The 19,331-nt window shown below is 40.3% G+C and overlaps 1 protein-coding gene across 3 annotated transcripts; it reads right to left on the bottom strand.

The window, feature by feature from the left end:
• Nucleotides 1–35: 35 nt before the first annotated feature.
• Nucleotides 36–18,730, bottom strand: cyfip2 (cytoplasmic FMR1 interacting protein 2). Of its 3 annotated transcripts, none has more exons than XR_013658385.1 (30): nucleotides 18,506–18,730; nucleotides 14,340–14,489; nucleotides 14,050–14,139; nucleotides 13,172–13,249; nucleotides 12,620–12,721; nucleotides 12,328–12,509; nucleotides 12,119–12,215; nucleotides 11,500–11,628; nucleotides 11,307–11,411; nucleotides 11,132–11,220; nucleotides 10,784–11,021; nucleotides 10,083–10,235; nucleotides 9,749–9,888; nucleotides 9,511–9,658; nucleotides 8,552–8,705; nucleotides 7,698–7,854; nucleotides 7,521–7,617; nucleotides 7,365–7,441; nucleotides 7,177–7,285; nucleotides 6,978–7,097; nucleotides 6,702–6,901; nucleotides 6,542–6,629; nucleotides 6,258–6,401; nucleotides 6,041–6,131; nucleotides 4,346–4,476; nucleotides 2,935–4,019; nucleotides 2,762–2,856; nucleotides 2,424–2,662; nucleotides 1,882–2,029; nucleotides 36–1,762 (listed from the first exon to the last, which is right to left on the bottom strand). XR_013658385.1 is itself a non-coding variant. In XM_023959332.2 (30 exons), exons 2-30 carry the CDS (start codon nucleotides 14,454–14,456, stop codon nucleotides 1,595–1,597), a joined length of 3,759 nt encoding a protein of 1,252 aa, XP_023815100.1. In that variant the 5' UTR covers nucleotides 14,457–14,489; nucleotides 18,506–18,730; the 3' UTR covers nucleotides 36–1,594. The 3 variants fall into 3 exon arrangements, 2 of the variants coding, with proteins under 2 accessions (XP_023815100.1, XP_078809763.1); XM_023959332.2 differs by having other exon boundaries at nucleotides 2,935–3,007; XM_078953637.1 differs by lacking the exon at nucleotides 18,506–18,730 and adding an exon at nucleotides 18,238–18,350 and having other exon boundaries at nucleotides 2,935–3,008; nucleotides 4,344–4,476.
• Between the last annotated feature and the right edge of the window lie 601 nt (nucleotides 18,731–19,331).

Genomic DNA, 19,331 nt, shown 5'->3' with positions numbered 1-19,331 from the left:
GTTATTAATGGATATACAACATAACCTTGCAGAACTATTGTTGTACACATTTTAATGATTTTTCCCCATACTTTTAAACACCATCACTTGTACAACAATATCATAAACAAAGCCTCATGTCACAAATAGAGCCACTTAAGACAATAAATTACTTCTGCCATGCTTAGGTTTGGAGATGATACATCGGCACCTTCATTTTTACTTGATTAAATCTTTAAATGAACAATAGTTTGGACTGGAATAAATATGAAAGAAAGACACTGGGTTTACAAAAGAAACATTCTCCATTTTAAACAGAGATTACAGGGCTGTTTGAGGCTCTCCTCTTATTTTCTTCAAAATGAAAAAAAGGGGAACATGTTTTTATAACACTGCAAAACCTTAACCGAAAGTCCAAGGATAGTAGATACATGTATTTATGAAACTGCCCTTTATTTCACTATCAACACATCATTTTAATTTGTTATGCCTGGAAGTAGTTCTTGACAGGTCTAATCATTCACTCAATCAAAGCAAGTTATTCTTGTCAGAACTAGAGGTACTTCTTCAGATCTCACTTCTTCTGTATTTTTGTCATCAAAAAATCAAACACATACTTAGATGAATAAGAAATTTGTAAATAATTTCATGTACAGAATATAAAAAATCTCTTGAGCTGACAAAGAAAAGGAAAAACACTTGAGGTTGTTTTTTTGTAGTAGTAGTAGTAGTAGAGGCAGGTATACCAAAGATGTGTAAACTAAATTATTAATAATTAGAAACAGGAACATTTACAACACTCAATACTTCACTTTGTTCAACAGTGGAAGTTTACAGTGTGGAACTTGCAAAAGCAATCAAAGAAAGAAGGAAAAAAAAAAAAAAACGAGGTGGTGGCACAAAGAAATGCAACCAGTTTCTATGATTCAAAAAGCAAGCCAGGTATGGAGGAAGGTGACAGGGGTCAAATACTTCTTCATAAGACACTGTGTACCCTGGGTATGGCCTGACCCGATTATTGTATCGTATTGTGAAGCGATCCAAACAAAGTTGGATCCAAAAATGACATGCAGAGCAGAGAAGCGTGGAGGTGCAGAGGCAAGAAATGTCAATAGCAAAAAGAGCACTTTGAGAGCACCAACATATTTTATGACTTGAACCATGAGTCGTTTGTTAGACTAGTAAATATTGTTGTTAAAATCAATTCCCTTTCTTCTCATTTTTAATTTTGGGGGCTTTATTAGCTCCAGTTTAATATTTCAGGATGTTTTTTTAATCAAAGCGCTTTCCAATGCACAAGTGAGCAGCTGAGGGAATAAGACAAGGCATGCATGAGTTTCAGCGAGAATAACACAAAGAGAGGTACGTTTAAAAGAAAAAAAATGTTAAATAAAAAAAGGTGAATATACTCTTCTACCTCCCATCTGGTCAGCGTCTTTGAAAAATTTAAAGACAACTTAAATAAAAGGAAACATTTGAGAGAACTTGTTTCCGATTTTTCAAAGCTTTGTGACCCATTATTGTGACTAATACCTCTCAAAGATGAGTAAGGAGCAGAAATCAGCATCACAGCTTAGGGGGAATGTGTGTCTGTGCCATCAAACAAAGCTTTTTCTCAGCAGGTGGTGGCCAGGGATTGGTGTATAGGAGGCTGGAAACAGCGAACATGCTCCACAGTGGAACTGTCTGTTTCTACTGCCTTCATGTACTTGTTCAGGATGGCAAATATCTCATTGTTGAGGATCTGGTACTTTCTAATCCGGTCTGCCATCTTCTTCAGGGGCTGTCAAAAAAAAAAAAAAGAAGAAGGAAAAAGCAGCAAAAAGGGATATCATTTAATAAACTGACATAAAAAAGCAAAAGGGAAATTAGGCTTCCAAAAAGAAGATGAAATATACTCACCACATTCTTGATGATCTCGTCCTTGCCATCCTGCCTTTGGACTTTCAGCAGATGGTAGCAAAAATCAAATAGATCGAAGCGTCGCTGTTGTCCCAGCAGAACAATAATGGCACAGCCTGCCCAGTTGAGCCCATCACCAAAGCACTGTCTGAAAGGCAGAAAAAGAAGATGTTGTTTTAGTTGAAGGCCTTCTCCAATGAAAATTACCATGGCATTTTTCTGATAGAGGACATACATTAAGAAAAAATTAAGCTCAACATCGCTCAGTACTTGTATAGTCCTGGGCACAACTTAGGGGCAAATTTCTTATTAACCACTGTAGGAACTATGTCTTGGGTTTTTTTGGCCAAAAACGGCAAAATACTAATTAAAAGACCACTGGGAACGCTTTTACAGTAGATCAAAAGATGATCGGAGTGGGTCTCTAAAGAAGACACGAGTCTAAAGACACAGCAAAAATGTTTGATTTTCTGCTTCTCTGAAACTGCAGCAAAAACAACATTAAATGAAAGATGGTCCAACAAATCAAAGGCTGTACTTACTCTGCTGTAAACTCGTGTGTGCCTACAGGGATGCAGTAGACAAACTGCATGGCACTCCACAGGCGGTGGAACTCCATGCACTCATCAACATGCATCACTCCGTTAGTGGGCGGGGGCCCGCGCCACACGCCGTCCTGCAGGAAGCTGCGGATGCGAGTCAAAATGACCTCAAACATGGAGAGGCCGCAGCACAGGCGCTCTTTGGTCAACAGGTCACCCTCTCGTGCGATGGCTATTTGCTGGAGAAAAGATAAGCAACAACAAATACATTTTTTTATTTTTCATCATGCATTTAATAAATATTAGTATTCCAAAAGATGGAAAGGAGCATGTCCCACCTGCGGGGTTCCCAGCCTCTCGATTAGAGGCACAAGGTGAAGTGGGGCGTACTTTGCTTCCAGTCTCTTCATCCTCACCTCCAAACGCTCTCCCTCTATGTTCAACACAAACACCACAGGTTTAAAAAAAACATATCTTCTTCCTGTGAGAAGGACTGATGTGTTTTGTGTACCTTTGATGTAGACTCTAGGCAGAATGTTCTGGAAGGGGGCAGCGTGAAGCAGGTCGCACACTTCCTCCTGGGACTGCAATTCACCCACAAAGCAATAAAAAAAAACATTGCTAAACAGATATCCTAACAAAGCATGCAAGAATGAAAATGAAAACTATGAGGTGGTTTTCATTTTCCTGAGTGAGCTTTTTTTGAGCTTTGGGGGCAAACAAAAAAAAGGTATCAACTTTTAAAACAATACGGAATATGCTGCAGCTCCAAAATGGAGCAAATGCAACAGGCTGCTACATGCCTTTTTGAGATTATGCAGCACTGCAGCAAAAATTGACTAGGATTGAATGATGATGAAGGCCAGGTGAGAGGCCAGTGCAAACAGAAATCAAATCTGTCACACGTGCAGCACAAAATCCCATATAGGTGGATTCAGAAGGCATACATCCACCCCAAAGGCCTAAATATGTGCACAGGTTCTGAGCGTGGCATGTGAGCCATGAGAACTGACGTGACTACTAATGCACCAAAAGGCAGTTGTCATGGAGACAGTCAGTGAAGAAAATCAAAGAAAACATGCAAAAGCAGCATGTTAGAGCCTTGACTGAAAGATCGAGAACAAGAAGAAAGAACCATGCAACGTTGAGAAAACCGAACGGTCAAAACACACCGACAGCAACACAAAGACACTTCATACACACACTAGAGTCAGTGCAGCCAAGACGGCGATGACGAAGAGAAGTTAAAGAGAAACAGTTCAAAGTACACAGGCATTATGAGCGACCACACTTAGAAGAGACTGGAGAGTTAAGCACCACAGCAAACCAAAATATGTCATCACCTCTTCCATGGAAGTCAAGGAAGTTAGGAGCACGCCTTGATTTTCACTCAAGTGAAACATTTTAATTTGAAATTTTAAAAAGTAAAAAGGTCCTTATGCTTCCATGGTTGATTGGTGGTAAAAAACGAGCCAACGTTAACATAAAGTTAAATAAATTAAAAAAAGCAGCTCCAACGTACAAGAAAGGAAAAGAAAATACCAGATTTGTTCTCTTTAATACTGATACCAATAACCAAACCTAAATTCTTACCACCTGTGATAGTTTCCAGCGTGTAATAAAAGATAGAACTGTTTTCAGAATAAAAAGCTATGAAAGATCGAACACATTTGAGGGTGTGGAGACTTGAGTCACATGATTCCCCATTTCAAAGGGAATCTTAAACTTTCATTCATTATTCAATACGTCACGCTACATAACAGAGGCTTGTCAACAAAAGCATGCTTACAGACAAGAAAGGGTTCATTACAATAAACTGATAGAGTTTATGTAGCAGGAGAAGCAACACAATATAGGAGATATGACAAGAGGAAACATTAGAGTACTATGAGATGTAGACAAATCCAAACAAAAGGACTTACCAGAGCTTGTTCGATGAGCAGGCAGAAGAGGATAGCGTTTCCCACCTCCCTTAAGCTCTGAAAGACATCTGTCTTCAGCTCAGCGTATTCAATGATATCCTTGAGCTGATGATGAAAGAACTCCAGGATTCCTGGCGGGGCAGAAATAACAAACTGAACCACTGCGAAATCCTTGTTTTATGAAGAGACAAGAGTCAAACTCCCCAAACTCCTTCGAACCAAGTACCTCGCGATTTTGTAAAACCCCCAATGCTACGGGGATGACTCAGGTCAGTGTGACCCACATTCAATGAGAGCGCCAGGCTTTCACCAGAGGACAGGAGGACCGCTAACTACAGATGGAAAGGTCGCGGGCTACGAGCCAGGTCAAGATTTTAGGTTACAAAGGTACAGAACATCAGTAAGCTACAGATTTACAAACCTCTTCACCTCAGCATAATCTGTCTGGCCAACTGTAGTCTGATTTTGCACACGTAGCTTTAGCCACAGTACATAAATGTGGATCAGAACTTCCAAAACTAAATTAACACAGAGGGGGAAAAAAAGAAGAAACATTTTTTTCTAGCCACTTTTCTCACTGGGAACCACATTTTTACATTTCTTTCAAGAACGGTGGCTACATTAAATTCAGCAGAGTTCAAAGCCGGCCCGGATTTAGCCTGCCCCACTCTGGGGTAAAGCAAGAATATTAGGGGTTGTGCTAAGAGTTTGGGGTTTCACATCCGTCCGAGCTCCTACATATGCATAGAAAACCATGCTTTCATCATTTCAGCTCATCTATAGCCTTCATCTTCTCCTTTGATCTATCTGAAATGTCCTAGGTTTTAGGTTGAATGCTCTTCCTGACACTACCCTCCTTATTTATCGGTCTTAGGATAGGCACCAGCAAGCTGTTAAGGGTGCATTTATGTATTTTTTTTTCTTTTCGTGTCCGTCTATTTGTCCATCTGTCTGTAACTCCATGATGTCTTTTTTTTTGTTTTTTTTTTGTAATTTTTATTTCTATAGTTGGTGGTGGACGTCGTGGGCCATCACATTCAGGGGGGCACCGACGCATTTAGGTGGCATTGCCCCCCTCTTTTCAATGCCTATATTCGGCCTCGTCTGCCTGTCTAATCTTCATCTGTCTGTCCGTCCATCCTTACGTTATATATATTGTTTTATTTTGGTTTGTGGGGTGCTTTTAGTTAATTGTTGATTTTTGCGGGCCGTCACATTTGTGTCGGACAGTCACAGCATTTAGCCCCCTTTTAGAGCCCAACCTGTTACTCATATCAAGTCTGGTTCTGCTGAAGAATTCTTCCTAATCTTCCATTTAAAAATGGAAGTTTATGCCCTGTTGCTGTTAGCTTACTCAGTATGAAGATTCCAATGAAAAGCTTTCAGTGTAATCTGCTGGTCAATTACATAGACCATTAGAATTTAATTAAATGATCTGGTTTCTTGGAATAATCTTATACTGGATTATAACAATAATAGTCATTATGAATCTCAGCTTGATGGTTTTTTAATTTAATGTAGTATGTAAAAAACCTCAACCAGTCACAATCTATGCTTTTAATTGAATTTACACTGAACTTCCTTATTTGAGTCATTTTTGCTAAAAAAAAATAAAAATAAAAAGTGCACATTTAAGTTTAAAATTTCAAAACCTGTCAGTAAATGTGGTTGGACAAAAGACAGAGGTGAGCTCACCGGGGGAACCATACTCATGGCGCGGTAGACGGCAGATCTTGGGCATGACTTCTATCAGAGTTTTCACATATTGCAGTATGGTGCCCTGCAACTATAGGGTAAAATAGATAGACAAAAGCATCGAAAGGGAAAGAAAAAGGCAGATAATGATAGCGGTTACAATTCAGAAAGATCATGACAACATGTTTTTTGGAGGCTGCAATTGGAAGATAAATACCAGGCTCTTGACAATTTTCAGCAGCTCCTCCATCACGACAGCGATGCCTTGGTAACCAAGCAGGCGGCAGATGGTCTTGAAGTGAGGCGGGCCGACGAAGTTTCTATAGGAGCTGTATATGTGGGAGTAGGCGATGTTCAGAGGCTGAGAAGAAAAAGAGGAAGCATCGGAATCATAATCGGAGGCAGCATAGTCATTATTTCAGTTTTTCTTTTGTTACACAGTGTAAAAAGCAACAAAAAATAGATAAAAATATGAACACCAAACATAGAATGGCAATATACCTTGGATCCATACAAGTAATAAGGCTGCACATTGGCTGGCTTGTCTCTTTGAGGCTCCTGGGTGAAAGGAATAGCTGTTCGCACAAAGCTGAGAGGAACAGGAGAGATGGTTCAAAGTTGAAACAAAACAATGGTTTTTCTTTACATTTATTTAGCTGACCGGTTCGTTGATCCGTTGTAGCAGTAATTTGGGAGAAAATCGAAGTTGAGTTCCCAGAAAACGTGGAGCGTGATTCGTCCGTAGGGAGCAGAGACATTGTGGTTGGCCTCACGAAACATGGCATCAAAGCTGTCCAGCGTCAAGTGTTTGCACAGAAGTCTGTGGGTTAGCCTGTTGATCTCCAGGAGCCACTCCAACTCCTGTCCAAAAATACAAGGAGTTTAAACAAAATATGGAGAACGAACAGGAATAAGCTTCACCTGATGGTCCCCTCACCACTATGGAGGTGAGGTCTTCACTCTCAAAACGGCTAATAGCATGATCCAAGGATTTGTACATCGCTGCCGAGATTCTCTGGGTGATCAGGCGGTTCAGGTCAATCGAGCGACCCAGCAGCTGCAGACGAGTCAAATACGACAATGACATAGTTTGCAAATGAGACAGCAAAATAATCAAAAAGACGATGTGCAGATACCTGTACGTGTCTCTGTTTGAGCAGCGTCTCGTAGCGGTTTGATGGAGGGTACGGGATGATGACCCCGTAGTTTTTACACTCTGCCCTGAAACGCTTGTCTAGCAGAACACTGTGGAAAAAAATCACAATTTCTTCAAACGAAGCCCTCAAATTTCTGTATTCTGTTCAAAAAAAAAATCTCCTTTTACCTGCCAGCCATTGCTTTATAATAGGCAAAGATCTGATCTGCCAACTTGTAGACAAACTGGTCAAAGCACAGGTTTACCTGTTCAAATAACACACAAAATATATATCAAATTCAACTTAAAATGAGCCAAATGGAATTGGTGTCCATCAGATCTTACCTCAGCCTCAATTTCATCATAGAGGAACTGCTTTTTAAACTTTGTAAGAGCATAGTAGGCACTGTCGTTGTACAAATCAAGGGGGTACAGCACATACCTGGAGGAGAAAGGGTAATGGTTGCAGTACTGCCCACTTGTTAGGGTACAAAACACAAATCTCCCCTTAATTAGTCTTACTCCATCATGGAAGGCTCCTTTGTCTCCAGGATGTGGTCAGTAAGGATCCATGGCATGGACATTTCAATGGGGAACTGGATTCTGCGGCCCATGGTCAGCTCCAGGAAGAACTCCCTGAACCAGAGCTGGGACAGGTCGCAGCACTGCTGCAGGGCCTCTGGACAAGACAAACACAATTAAAAGTATTGCTTACATGCACAAGGATAGTCCTGTGGACTTTGTATAAATGAGCAGAAAATTCAAATAACTGTCGTACATTCGTCTGGTTTGGGTTGCTAAAGCACATACAGCTCTCAGAAGCTGCTGAAGCAGATTTAACTGCCTGAAGAAAACCTGCAGTTTCAAGTGCTGCTCACTTGGGGGCAGCATAAGCAGACCAAAGCAGGGAAGACGAAGAAAAACAACTATTGCCACAACCACTCTCAGATAATTAGCGCTAGTATTTCCTCACTACAAGTTTACACTGCAATGCTTTTCAACTTTATGTGATTCCTTCTGAGTTTTGCTGATTTTGTTGCTACTTTTAATACATAACTCTTATGTCATTTCTCCTTTTGGTTCACTTCTGCGCTTTGGTCAACCATAAAAAACATGAAAACCAGAACCTTCCTCTCAAACAGAGCAAGGTTCACCTATTGTCTGCACTAGAGTTTAGATGAGCTGTACCTGACAAAGTGGACTATATAAGGAAATCATTAGAGGTACAGATAGCTGTTAAAACCTTCATGCTTAAATAGGATCATTAAAACAAACAGCATGCACTTATAGTTTGATATTCCAACTAAAATTTTCGATTTCAATCAAAAAATATATTCCATCTCCTGAATAAATGACTTGAATTACATTTAGCTTACCACTAAAGTTCAGTAAATGTGTGAAGAAGAAGGACTGCTTATGGAAATCTTCGATGGCCTGCACTATGGGTCCATCCAAACTGCTGCGGAGAGTCTTCTTCGATCCACTTTTGTCTGCTATCAGGGACTCCAGCATGGTGCGGACCATGTACAACTGCACAGGAAGACAACCAAACATCAAAATGCTTTTTATTTTTCACAAATTAAGAAACAAAAAATGCTTAAAGTCCCACTTGTGTTTTATTTTGATCTAGTATCCCAGTGGTCTTTTAATTATTATGTTGTTTTTCGCCAATTTTTTTAAAAACCTGTGGACATTGTTCCTATGGAGTGGCAGTAGTTCATTAGAAATTAATCTTCCCCCTCCCTGTTGGTGAGAGCAGGGATCTTGTGGCCCGCTCCGTGCATTTTTTTTATATCACAAATAAGCTCTTTTTACAAACCAAATTTTATCGTCTGCTTCCGTTTCAAAACTACTTGAACTAAAAAAAAAAAAATCCGAAATGCAATTTTAAACGTAACTTTCTTTAGAGTATGTCTTTATAGTTCAATTCAATTAATTCATTCATTCAATACAAAAGGGAACAAACTACAACATCAAAGATATTTGCCACTTAGATAAATAAACTGGACAATCAATTTTTGATTTCATGCAAAGCATGAAAAAATTTATAAAAAATAGAGGTATTGCCTCTTTCTGAAGAAAAATAAGACATTTTCTCATATTGTTGCCATCACAGAAAGAACACTAACCCCCTTTGAAGCTGGCAATACTGATTGTCTTCACTTTTAAAACCTGCCTTCATCTCTGGTGAGACAGATTCCCCTTTGATTATTATCTTTTCCTTTGAAAAAATAAAATAAAAATTGTGTGCCTGGCAATCCTTTCCCCAAATAACCCAAATAACATGCACCTTGCACCTTCTATGCCAAGCAGCCTGGTATGTTTTATGCTTTACCTGGGTGCTGGAGGGTCCCACAGCTCTACGGGGCACCTTGATGTCAAAACCGCCCTTTGGATCCTTTTCGCCTCTCAGACAGGGGTCATTCGGAGGCTCTCTTGCTCCTTCCCAGTCACAGACAGTCTTTCGAATTGCCTGGAGAACACTTTAAAAAAAAAAAAAAAAATCCCACAGTTGGTACTTCATCTCTTGCAGGCTGAATCCAAAAGGGATTATCTGATTCACTTTGCAGTACCTAATGAGGACATTCTTCTTCTTGCGCACCGCTTGGCGTAGCGGCTCTCTGAGGGTCATTTGAGCAAAGTCTTGCAGGGCTGCATAGATTGTATTCCTGATAGCCTGATTGAACACCGACTCCATACGACCCATGAGCACCTACACAGCAAATCCCACAGAACCACCATTATGCATGTCTTCAGGACTGAGACCTCTTTATTTAGCACCTGAGCTATAAATTAAGTTGAAATAAAACTATTTAGCAGACACCATATCTGTCCAGACACCGTTTCTAAATGTCCTCCTGCATTGAACATCAATTAGCGAACACTTTATGTGTCGGCAGTGTTTACCTGCAGCCCTTTAATCATAGCAATGACCTCCACCAGGGCAAACTTCTCCTCACTGGTGTAGTTGTACCTTGTGGCGCGTTCATACTCTTCTGCTGTGCCTGGACAGTCCTTATTACAGAATTTATCTGTGGGATGTACCAACTTCCATGAGTACTGAAAGAGACAAAAGGAGTGTTGGAAATAGGTCAAATGGAAAAAAAAAAGTTAAAGTTCTATCGACTGCAACACAGGTCAGCTACGTGACGTGTTCTCTGCATTTGACCCATCCCCCAGGGGAGCGGTGCAGACACAGCCATGTTCAGTGACCTTTTGGGGGTTTAACCCCCAAATCCAACCTCTTTATTGCTAAGTGTCAAGCAGGGAGACATTGGGTCCCTTTCGTGCGACTCAACTGTGGATTTGAACTCACGGCCTTCCAGTCTCAGGGCAGACACTCTCCCACGGGGCTAGTTTTTGAAGACCCACACCGAATTGCCATTTTTATTCAAATTCAAAAAGCCTGTGTTGTTTTCTAGTATTTGATAGAAATTCAACTCCAAGTTGTGGGCAGGACTGTTGGTGCAGGGCAACCCCGCTCCCCTTTCCCATCATCCACCTGTTTATATGTAGTGGGTCTTTAAGCAAAAATTGCTTAAAAAAACTCTAGAAACCTCTTTATCGTATTGAAGAGTTGGCTAAACTTCATCCAATTCTTAACTTACCACTTCCATGACGTGGGTGCTCCACTTTGACAACAGCTGCAGACCCCTCAGAGCCAGGTCAAACAGCTCCCTGTACTCCTCATCAGACTTCTGGCTGTCCAGCCCGGAACCCGTCACCACTTCGCTGTTGCTGTAGCGCGCAAGCTCCGAGATGAAGCGAATGTGGTCGTCCCTGATCTGCACCATCTGCTCACACAGGTTGTACTGCGGTGAGATGCTGCTCTGAGTGCACGTCCACCTGCGCACAAAAGACGGCGGCGTTTCACTGGAGACGCCTCGTGCAGGAAACATAGAGGAACTGTACAGGTCGATCCGAAAAGCAGCATTTCGTTGGCAGGGTTTCCTTACTTGGACTTGTTTTCCTCGTAGTGAGCACTTGTCTCGATGTAGCGTGACAACTCGATCTGCATGTCTCCAAAAAGTGGTACGACTTGAAGCTGAAAATTACAGTGCATGAACGCCTCACCCATTTGTTTTTTTTATGTTAGTCGCTAAAATGTAGTTAAAGCAGCTGGAGCCTTACTTTGAAGAATTTGTCAATCTTGCTCAAGTTGATCCTCTTCTTGGCGTCTAATTTGTAGATATTACTTACATTTCCATCCATCAAGTACAGACCAAAGCCCATAACCTGGAAGGCACAAGGAGAGCACTTGCTTAAAATAAACATCAACATGGATATCAGAGCTTTACTACCCTTTAAGTTGAGCTGCACAGACCTTTAGCAGCATGTGTTTCTCACTCGGCGTCAAATACATTTTGTTCTCATAATAGTCAACGCAGATGTTGACAATATCAGCCAAAAGTTCTTCATATCCTGGAATCACCTCCAGCTGCTGGTGCAGGCACTAAAAAAATGAACACACTACAGATTAGACACGGAAAATGAAGCCGTTTTTGTCATCTTGTAGATTTTATAAATTTGACAATAAGAAAAGAATTTTGTTTTAGTCACAATATATATTACTGTACGCATTTTGTCCCTTTATTTTGTTTAAATTAAAGAAGTTAATTGAGAATTATACAAAATTGAATGACTTTATAATTTTATAGGTTATGCTATTTTAGACTACTTCTAATATTCTCATTTGGTTTATATTCATTCATCAGCAGAGAAAGCTAAGTCAAACCCTAATCTAACCAGCTCTGTGCATAAACAGTGAACCCAATTCTCCAACGTCTTTCCACTTTTGTTCACTGTAAAGAAAAAAAAAAAAACATCTTTTGATTTGAATATGCAGTTTTATTAAAAAAAAATAGAAAAAAACAGCTCGGATTAACACTAACCTTTTAAATCTAATTTTCAACCTCATACATGTGAAAAGGACACAAACAAACCTGAGTGATCCTGTTATGGTTTGCTAAAAACATGGAAAGATTTTGGGACTCCTGGATGGACTGAGGGTCGGCCATCTTCCTCAAGAACTGAGCAGCTCTAAAAGGCAGAAGACAGTGGAAAACTTTTACTTTTCGTTCTAAAAAAAATAACATTTTTATTTTATTTTCAAAGCTACTTTAAAACTGTAAACCAAATGACTGCTGGCTACCGTTTGTAAGCAGAGTGATCGTTCTTCACACTACACTTCATATTCTTGAGCTCATCCAGCACTGCGAACATGTTGATGAATTTTCCCAGGGTGAGCAGATACGCCTCTGACACGAAGTCTTTCCTTCTCTCAGCGTGGCAGAGTCGCTTTACTTCACTGCAGAAGCGTTCTATAGCTTTCCTCTGCGAAAAATGAGAGATAAATAATCTACCATGTTGCAGTGAATTTGACCCTTTTAAATCAGAAATCCGTTGGTTGATTGTTTGCTTCACTTTTCCAATTAATATCTTGCCTGGAAGTACATGAACTTCATAAGCTTGGTCACTTCAGGCTCCAGAACCTCCACTGTTTTCTCATAGATCTCCACTCTGTTGGGCTGCTCGTTGCATTTCACCTAACCAACACAAGATGGCGACAACACACAGTTTAGAACTGCCATTCATGAAGTTTATACACTGATAAAAGCAATAAAAATGAAACTTCATATAAAACAGAACACCGAAATTTAATAATAGATTATGTTTTCACTCTACACCTCTGTTAATTTAAGAGATAGAGATGGAAAAAAAACATGAAACTTTTAAGTTGGTGTCAAAACCAACAGAGCAGAAGCAAAACATGAACAGCTAAGCTTCAGCTGCCATGAGATGTCAGGTTTGACCAGTTAAAACCAACATTTCATGTTCAGCAACTTTAACAGTTTCATACGTTCAACCACATGCTGATCTGAACAAATTCAGACAGCAATCCAAACGGGGTTTTTTGACAGGAATATTCAGTTATGGTACATCAGCAGATTCTACTTCAGTTTGGAAGACACAGACTATGTTGGTGTTGTACTAACCTGAGGAATGGCTCTGGAGCAGCTCCTCCAGGTGTAAAGCATCACAGCATACTCATGTCCTTCTTCCAGCATCTCGTTCTGAATAGAAACAAAAAGCAAAAACGTCCATTTTTAAAAAAATAATCAAGTTTTTTAATGTCACATTGTATGATTAAAAAATGGCTGGTATTTTTATGGAGCCACCCCATCATTTTAAAGACCCACTCAGATCATCTTTTCTTCCTATTTTCAAAGCGTTCCCAGTGGTCTGTTCATTGTAATTATACTAAGCCAAAATAGAAAATCTGTGTTGTTTTCTAGGATATAGTTTCTAATACGATCTTTTTCAAATGGCTTTTTTTTGTGCCCCTGATTGATTTGAATAAAGAACTACTAGAAATTCCATTTTGAGCTTCATTTTCTTTTCTATGTTCTCCATCATCAGTAAAATGCCACAAGAACATGTTTAAAAAACACAATTTCCCTTAGAATGGGTCTTTAAATATATTGCCAGTTTCAAGAGTTGGTGAATATTTTGACAAAAGCAGTTCACTTCCTCTTTTAAAAAGTGGTTCTTCCCAAAATAAAATCTCAATCAAACTTCCTGCTAAAACACACCAAAATAAAGCGTTACTTCCCCTCTGCGTTAGTCCAACCATATTCCAATCCTTCACCTTTAGGGGAAAGAGTTAAGTGTTCCTCTGCCTCATCATCAGTGTGTGGAACAATTGTGTAAAATAGAGTGTCAGTCGTGCTGTAGACGCAGTCAAATTATGACCAGTCTACACAGAATGAGGCCTCACTTTAGTGGCTGAAGCTGCAGCTTACGGCCAGCTTTCTGTTGGCTGAAACGGGAAGTGAAATGACTTCTGGCATGGCAGCAGAAGCTGCAGTCTCACCATGCTGGAGTGGACTGTGGCTTGCTCTATGTAGCGAGCGATGCCCGTCACAAACGCATTCCTGTCTTCAAAGTTGGTGTCAAAGTTGGCCTGCAGAGAAAGAAAGAAAGAAAGAAAGAAAGAAAGAAAGAAAGAAAGAAAGAAAGAAAGAAAGAAAGAAAGAAAGAAAGAAAGAAAGAAAGGAGTGACATGGGAAAAGCTGAAGGGGATCCTAACAGCTGTGGCAGACAGCAGATGGGCGCGGTGATGGTGGGGGTGGAGGAGGGGGGTCAGTGCGTGCAAGTTGGTACCTGGTACATGATGGAGGAGGGAGGGGGCTCGATGCATGGCTGCTGGTCTGGCAGGGGCAGCTCTTCCAGCAGGTCCACATTGGACAGAGCATCTTCCAGCGTCACGTGCGTCGTCATGGTAATGAAGTGTCACTCAAAAAACAGCCCGGTCTGCAAGGAGCAGAGGGAAAGAGCGAGCATGTAAGATAAAACGTTTAGAGAATCCCTGCAAAACTGATACTTTTGGGTATTATTCATTTTAAAAATATATATTACAATACAAGGAATAAGGTGGTCTACATTATTTTATCGTATTGTTGTGTTCCTGCCATCAAATTTCAGATAATCTTTAAAACAAAATGGACATTTTAGCACCCCTATTTAATAGAAAGCTACAAAACTATGAAGTTACACAATAAAACTTCTCAACTTATAAACTACACAGATTGACTGAAATATTAAGTCGAGAGTAAAGCAGGTATTTTTTAACGCCTTGATGTGTCACTTCTTTATTGTTTCTCCCTTCACCCGAGTGCAGGACACTGAAGTTATTTTTTAAATTATTACCAGGAACAACTAAAGCAGGAGATTCTTAGAAGCCTTAAAGATGATACTGGAAAAAAACCCTACTGAAGTTTTGTATTTTTCTATTTTTGGGTTACCACTGAAATCATTAAGTGTCCACAAGTACTTGCTTAGCTCATCTGTGTGTCTGTAATAAGTGACAGAGAGGCAGGATACGGTCTGTGTCTTTTTTTTTACAAAACCTAACTTTAATAAAACCCCAATCTGTATGCATCCACCCCATGCACTGTGTCCTTCAGAAATGGATGTATTACATCTAAACCGGCAGGCAGAGCAAACCTCCCCATAAGCAGCTTAATATTCAAGTCACAAGTGGAGCTGGTGAGGATCAGAGGGTTGAATCACCAGGAAAAGAGACAAGAAGCTTGCAGTTTAGTCACAAAAAAACAACTTTAACCTCTGTTTTCATCATCTGCATATTAAAAGAGGGGGCTTTACATGACCATTTGTGCAATCCGGCGTGTTCAAAATCCACATCACAAAAAAAAAAATCAAATGAAAATCCCAGATCCAAGTGTGACAGGGAAATGAAATCCAGCACAGTTTCTGCACTTTTGGCACTCAATAGTTGCAGTTTAGGATAAACTCTGTCGAAACGCTGTTTTTTTTTTTTAGGATTTGGTTGTTTTTGGCTGGATGCCGTAATCGTCGCACTGTTTTTACTGCTTAGAACTCTCTCATTCCTTTCAAACTCTTCTGGCTTGGAGGCTCACAAACAGTAAAGCGGGGCTTTTGTGCAGCAGACAAACATGCTCAGTGCTACCAAACAGCGCTAACCTCAAGCTAGTTGAATAACCCCCCCCCCCCTGCAAACTGAGCTCCACAGTTGACAGATCTGTCTATCTCACTGTGTATGTGCAACTCTGCAAAGCAAAAAGGGCCCCTACATTCCCTTCTGGGCTCTTGGTAACGAGGCTTAGCATGGGGGACTATGGGAGGCCACGAAAATCTCACACTGTTGTTGGACTTCACCGGAAAACCCTCCCAGCTAAACACCATGGACTGAGTTACATCAGATCTTGGGTAACGCAAGAACAGCAGAAAATTAGAAAGATCTAAGCAAACATAGATAGCCGGAAAAGCACATGCGCATTGTTAGTCAACCAGTGTCATGTCAGCTGTTGGAACATCCCCCTCAGGTGGTTTATTTAGTAAAAGCACAATTAGAAGTTATCTGATCAGCTTGGGAAAGCTGGAGTTTTCCCCTTAAATGTGCACAGAACAGCATGAAATAGTGCAAAGAGCCTCAGGTGTTAGAAAGGTAGCTGGAATTGGCATCTTTACACAGACTTACTGTAGTGTTACCACGACGTCAAGTTTGGTTTTCAGATGCACACCATGCACACAACTATTTCAATCAAGGAGTCTTATTTATACGGCAAGAGTCTGCAACCTTCAGCAATTAGTGCCATTCCAGTTGATTTCCCACTGACAGCAACCCAGCTGCAGCTACCAGAGCCCTTAGAAAAAGAAGAAACTGCTTTGTTTTTATGTTGCTATCATTATAAATTTAAATAAATTATTGTCTTTTTGGCAAACATGAAAACAAACAGAGACAAAAAAGCCTTTTCTTTTCAAAATATGAAATACTTTATAACTTTAACAGTGGTTCACATGACTTCCTTTCAAAATAAAAGACACCCTGTGCCACATTGGATCATCGCAATGCAGCAAATGTAGTAGTAGGTAGTGTAATGTGAGGAGCAATTAAATAAAAATAAACAAATAATTTTCCTGCTGTCGGTGCATCTCGGCCATAAACTCATAAACCTATAACAAATTAAATCAGAGTTCTAAGTAGGTGAATCTTAGCGTTCTTAGGACAGTAAGGAACACATAACTGGAACATGCAAGGATTCCAGTTATGCTTTCAGACCTTTTTTTTAAATGATGCTCCAAAATCTGTCATAAATATGTTAGTTTGACTTAATACAAAGCTTCACCACTTGATGGACTGTTGGAGCACTAGGAGCCTTGCAGAACTGTGTGTGTATAAGTTGAATAAAGTTTGTCTTATTTGACTGTTTTGTTTCACTTGATGCACGTTGTAGCCCAAAAAATATGTTATCTTTTAAAATGAAAAACATTGAATTTTTCTTCAACCACAGAACCACAATGGGGGGGGGGGGCACATGTGGCTCCAGAGCCTTAGGTTGGAGAGCCCTGTAGAGGGAAACAACAAGGAAGATTCTCACTTTTTTTTTTTTTTATGAAATGGGCTCCTTTTTGGCACTTCACAGTTAGCCTCTCCTTAAGTCAGTGGGTTCTATCCCTCTCAACTTATTCTGCTGAAAGTAATTTTTAAAAAGCAGTTATGCTATCTTTTTTTCAAATCAAAGTTGTGAATCTTAATATAAAGCTTTCACACAAAAATAAAAAGTATGTCAAAGGAACATATCTGTTTCTAATCCTCATTTTCTCCACATTTCTTTTGAGAAAATAGGTAAAATATCGGTAAAATCTTGAGTTAAAAAACAAAGCAATATTAAAAAATAGGCATTAAAAAACAAAACTGGTAATAGTTTTATCTGGGCAACACACCAGTTTCAGATCCTGATTTTGTCCATATTACTTTGAGAAAGCAGGCAGAAAAATGGGCAACATTTGGGGTTAAAACAAAACCTTATATTTAGTTTGGACCAAATAATGTTTGAACCATTTAAGAAATATTTTTGAAAAACATTAAAATCAGCAAAGTGATTGAGTTTAAAAGGATTGTTTGGGAATTCATTCATTTTCAACGCATTTAAATATACATTAAAAAAAGGCCCTAAACGTCTTCCTTTAGCAGTAAATAGTATTATAATCAGTTAAACAGAATTGCACATCTCTGCTGCTGTGCTGACAATTGGAAGTGGGCGCGCGCGAAAGTGCGCGCGCATCAGTGTGACAGCCTTCGACGAACATCGCCTTTTTTCCCCGCATTTCTTCATGTTTGCCAGAAAATAAAAACAACAAAAAACAAAAACGGTGATGCTGTTGCCTTAAAATGCGGGCTCCGTGGGGGGGGGGGGGGGGGTCACGCATGACCGAAATCCTCCGTTAGTTTAAACGGAAGTGTGAGGAGCGGTGATCGCCGCAGGCCTGCTCAGAACGCAGCTTTTATTTGGCCCGACGATCATGATGATGATGATCATGATGATGATGATGATGATGATCGCAATCGGCTGGGTGGATACAATTAAATGATATATAAATATAATAAAACGACATTTCAACAAAAAGAAAAAAAACGATTAATCTTTTATGATCGAGGTCACCCCCTCCCAAAAAAAAAAAACTCTCTCGTGGGTGTCATCTGTGCACTTGCTACACACAGGAAGCCTCTCCTCACCCCACCCATCACGGGGAGAACTACGATGCCAACGAAGGCTAACGGGATCCCATTCATGAGTCAGAATCTGCCCGGCGCATCAGCCCCGGTGCCCGGATGGGGTTGCATCCGTCCGTCCGTAAACCGTTATCTCCCCCGGTGCACAGTCATAAATGAAGACGGCACGAGTGAAAAGAAGGGGGAGCGCAGAAGCAGCCCAGCCTCCAGCCGTCATCACATCCCCGCTCGTCTCCAGCGCTGAGTGCCGCTGCATCCATTTCTCACATACCTGATATAAATGCATGTCCGTCCGGCGGACTAACGGGCGGGCGGACGGTGTCGCGGTCTGCGACGACGATCCGGTGGCTTCTTTCCTTTTATTATTATTTTTTAATATTCGTGTGTATTTTCTGATTCCTCTCGTCTTCTGTGTGGACTGATGCTCCAGTTTCGCCCTGTACCAAACCCTGTGCTAATCCACCCCACACAAAGAGCAGAAAATGGCTGCAAGTGCATGTTCTTAAAGGGACAGTCACGCAGGGGGAGAAACCGTGGGGCCCCCCGGATGATCGCCACCCCCACTCCAACAAAAACACATACATTAACCGTTTTATTTTTATTTTATTTTTTTAGTAAAAAATCAAAAGCACATCAATCGGATCATGCTTTTGATTGTTCCACTATACGTCAAAGACATAATCGATGCAACATCAGACAGGATATCTCTAATGAAGGTCTACTTTTCATCCGCATCTCCTTTAAATCGGTTGTAACATATTTTTTATTGAAGGATCTGAGAGATGAAGTAGAGTTTCGGATGTTCTGCTGACATTTCAGGCGACTTCATGAAGTCCACAAGCACTGCTTGTGCTTACCGCCCCTGGCCACTAGAGGGCGTCTGAGGGCCAACCCCTTGTATTTCATTTTTCAGAACATGACAAACAGAACAAAACAGAACAAAAAAAGAAGATGAAAAAAATGAAATATCAATCAAATAACCTTTGGGGTTTAAATACATTTTAATTTTTTTTTAAATCAAATTAGTTCGAATTGCCTTTTGGTTTTGAAGTTGATAATTTTACAGTACAGATTGATTTCATTCAAAAAATGTTAGA

The sequence above is a fragment of the Oryzias latipes genome, chromosome 10 (assembly GCF_053564925.1).
Source record: "Oryzias latipes strain Hd-rR chromosome 10, Olatipes_Hd-rR_3.1".
Lineage (NCBI taxonomy): Eukaryota > Metazoa > Chordata > Actinopteri > Beloniformes > Adrianichthyidae > Oryzias > Oryzias latipes.
This window is presented reverse-complemented; position numbering and strand designations above follow the sequence as displayed.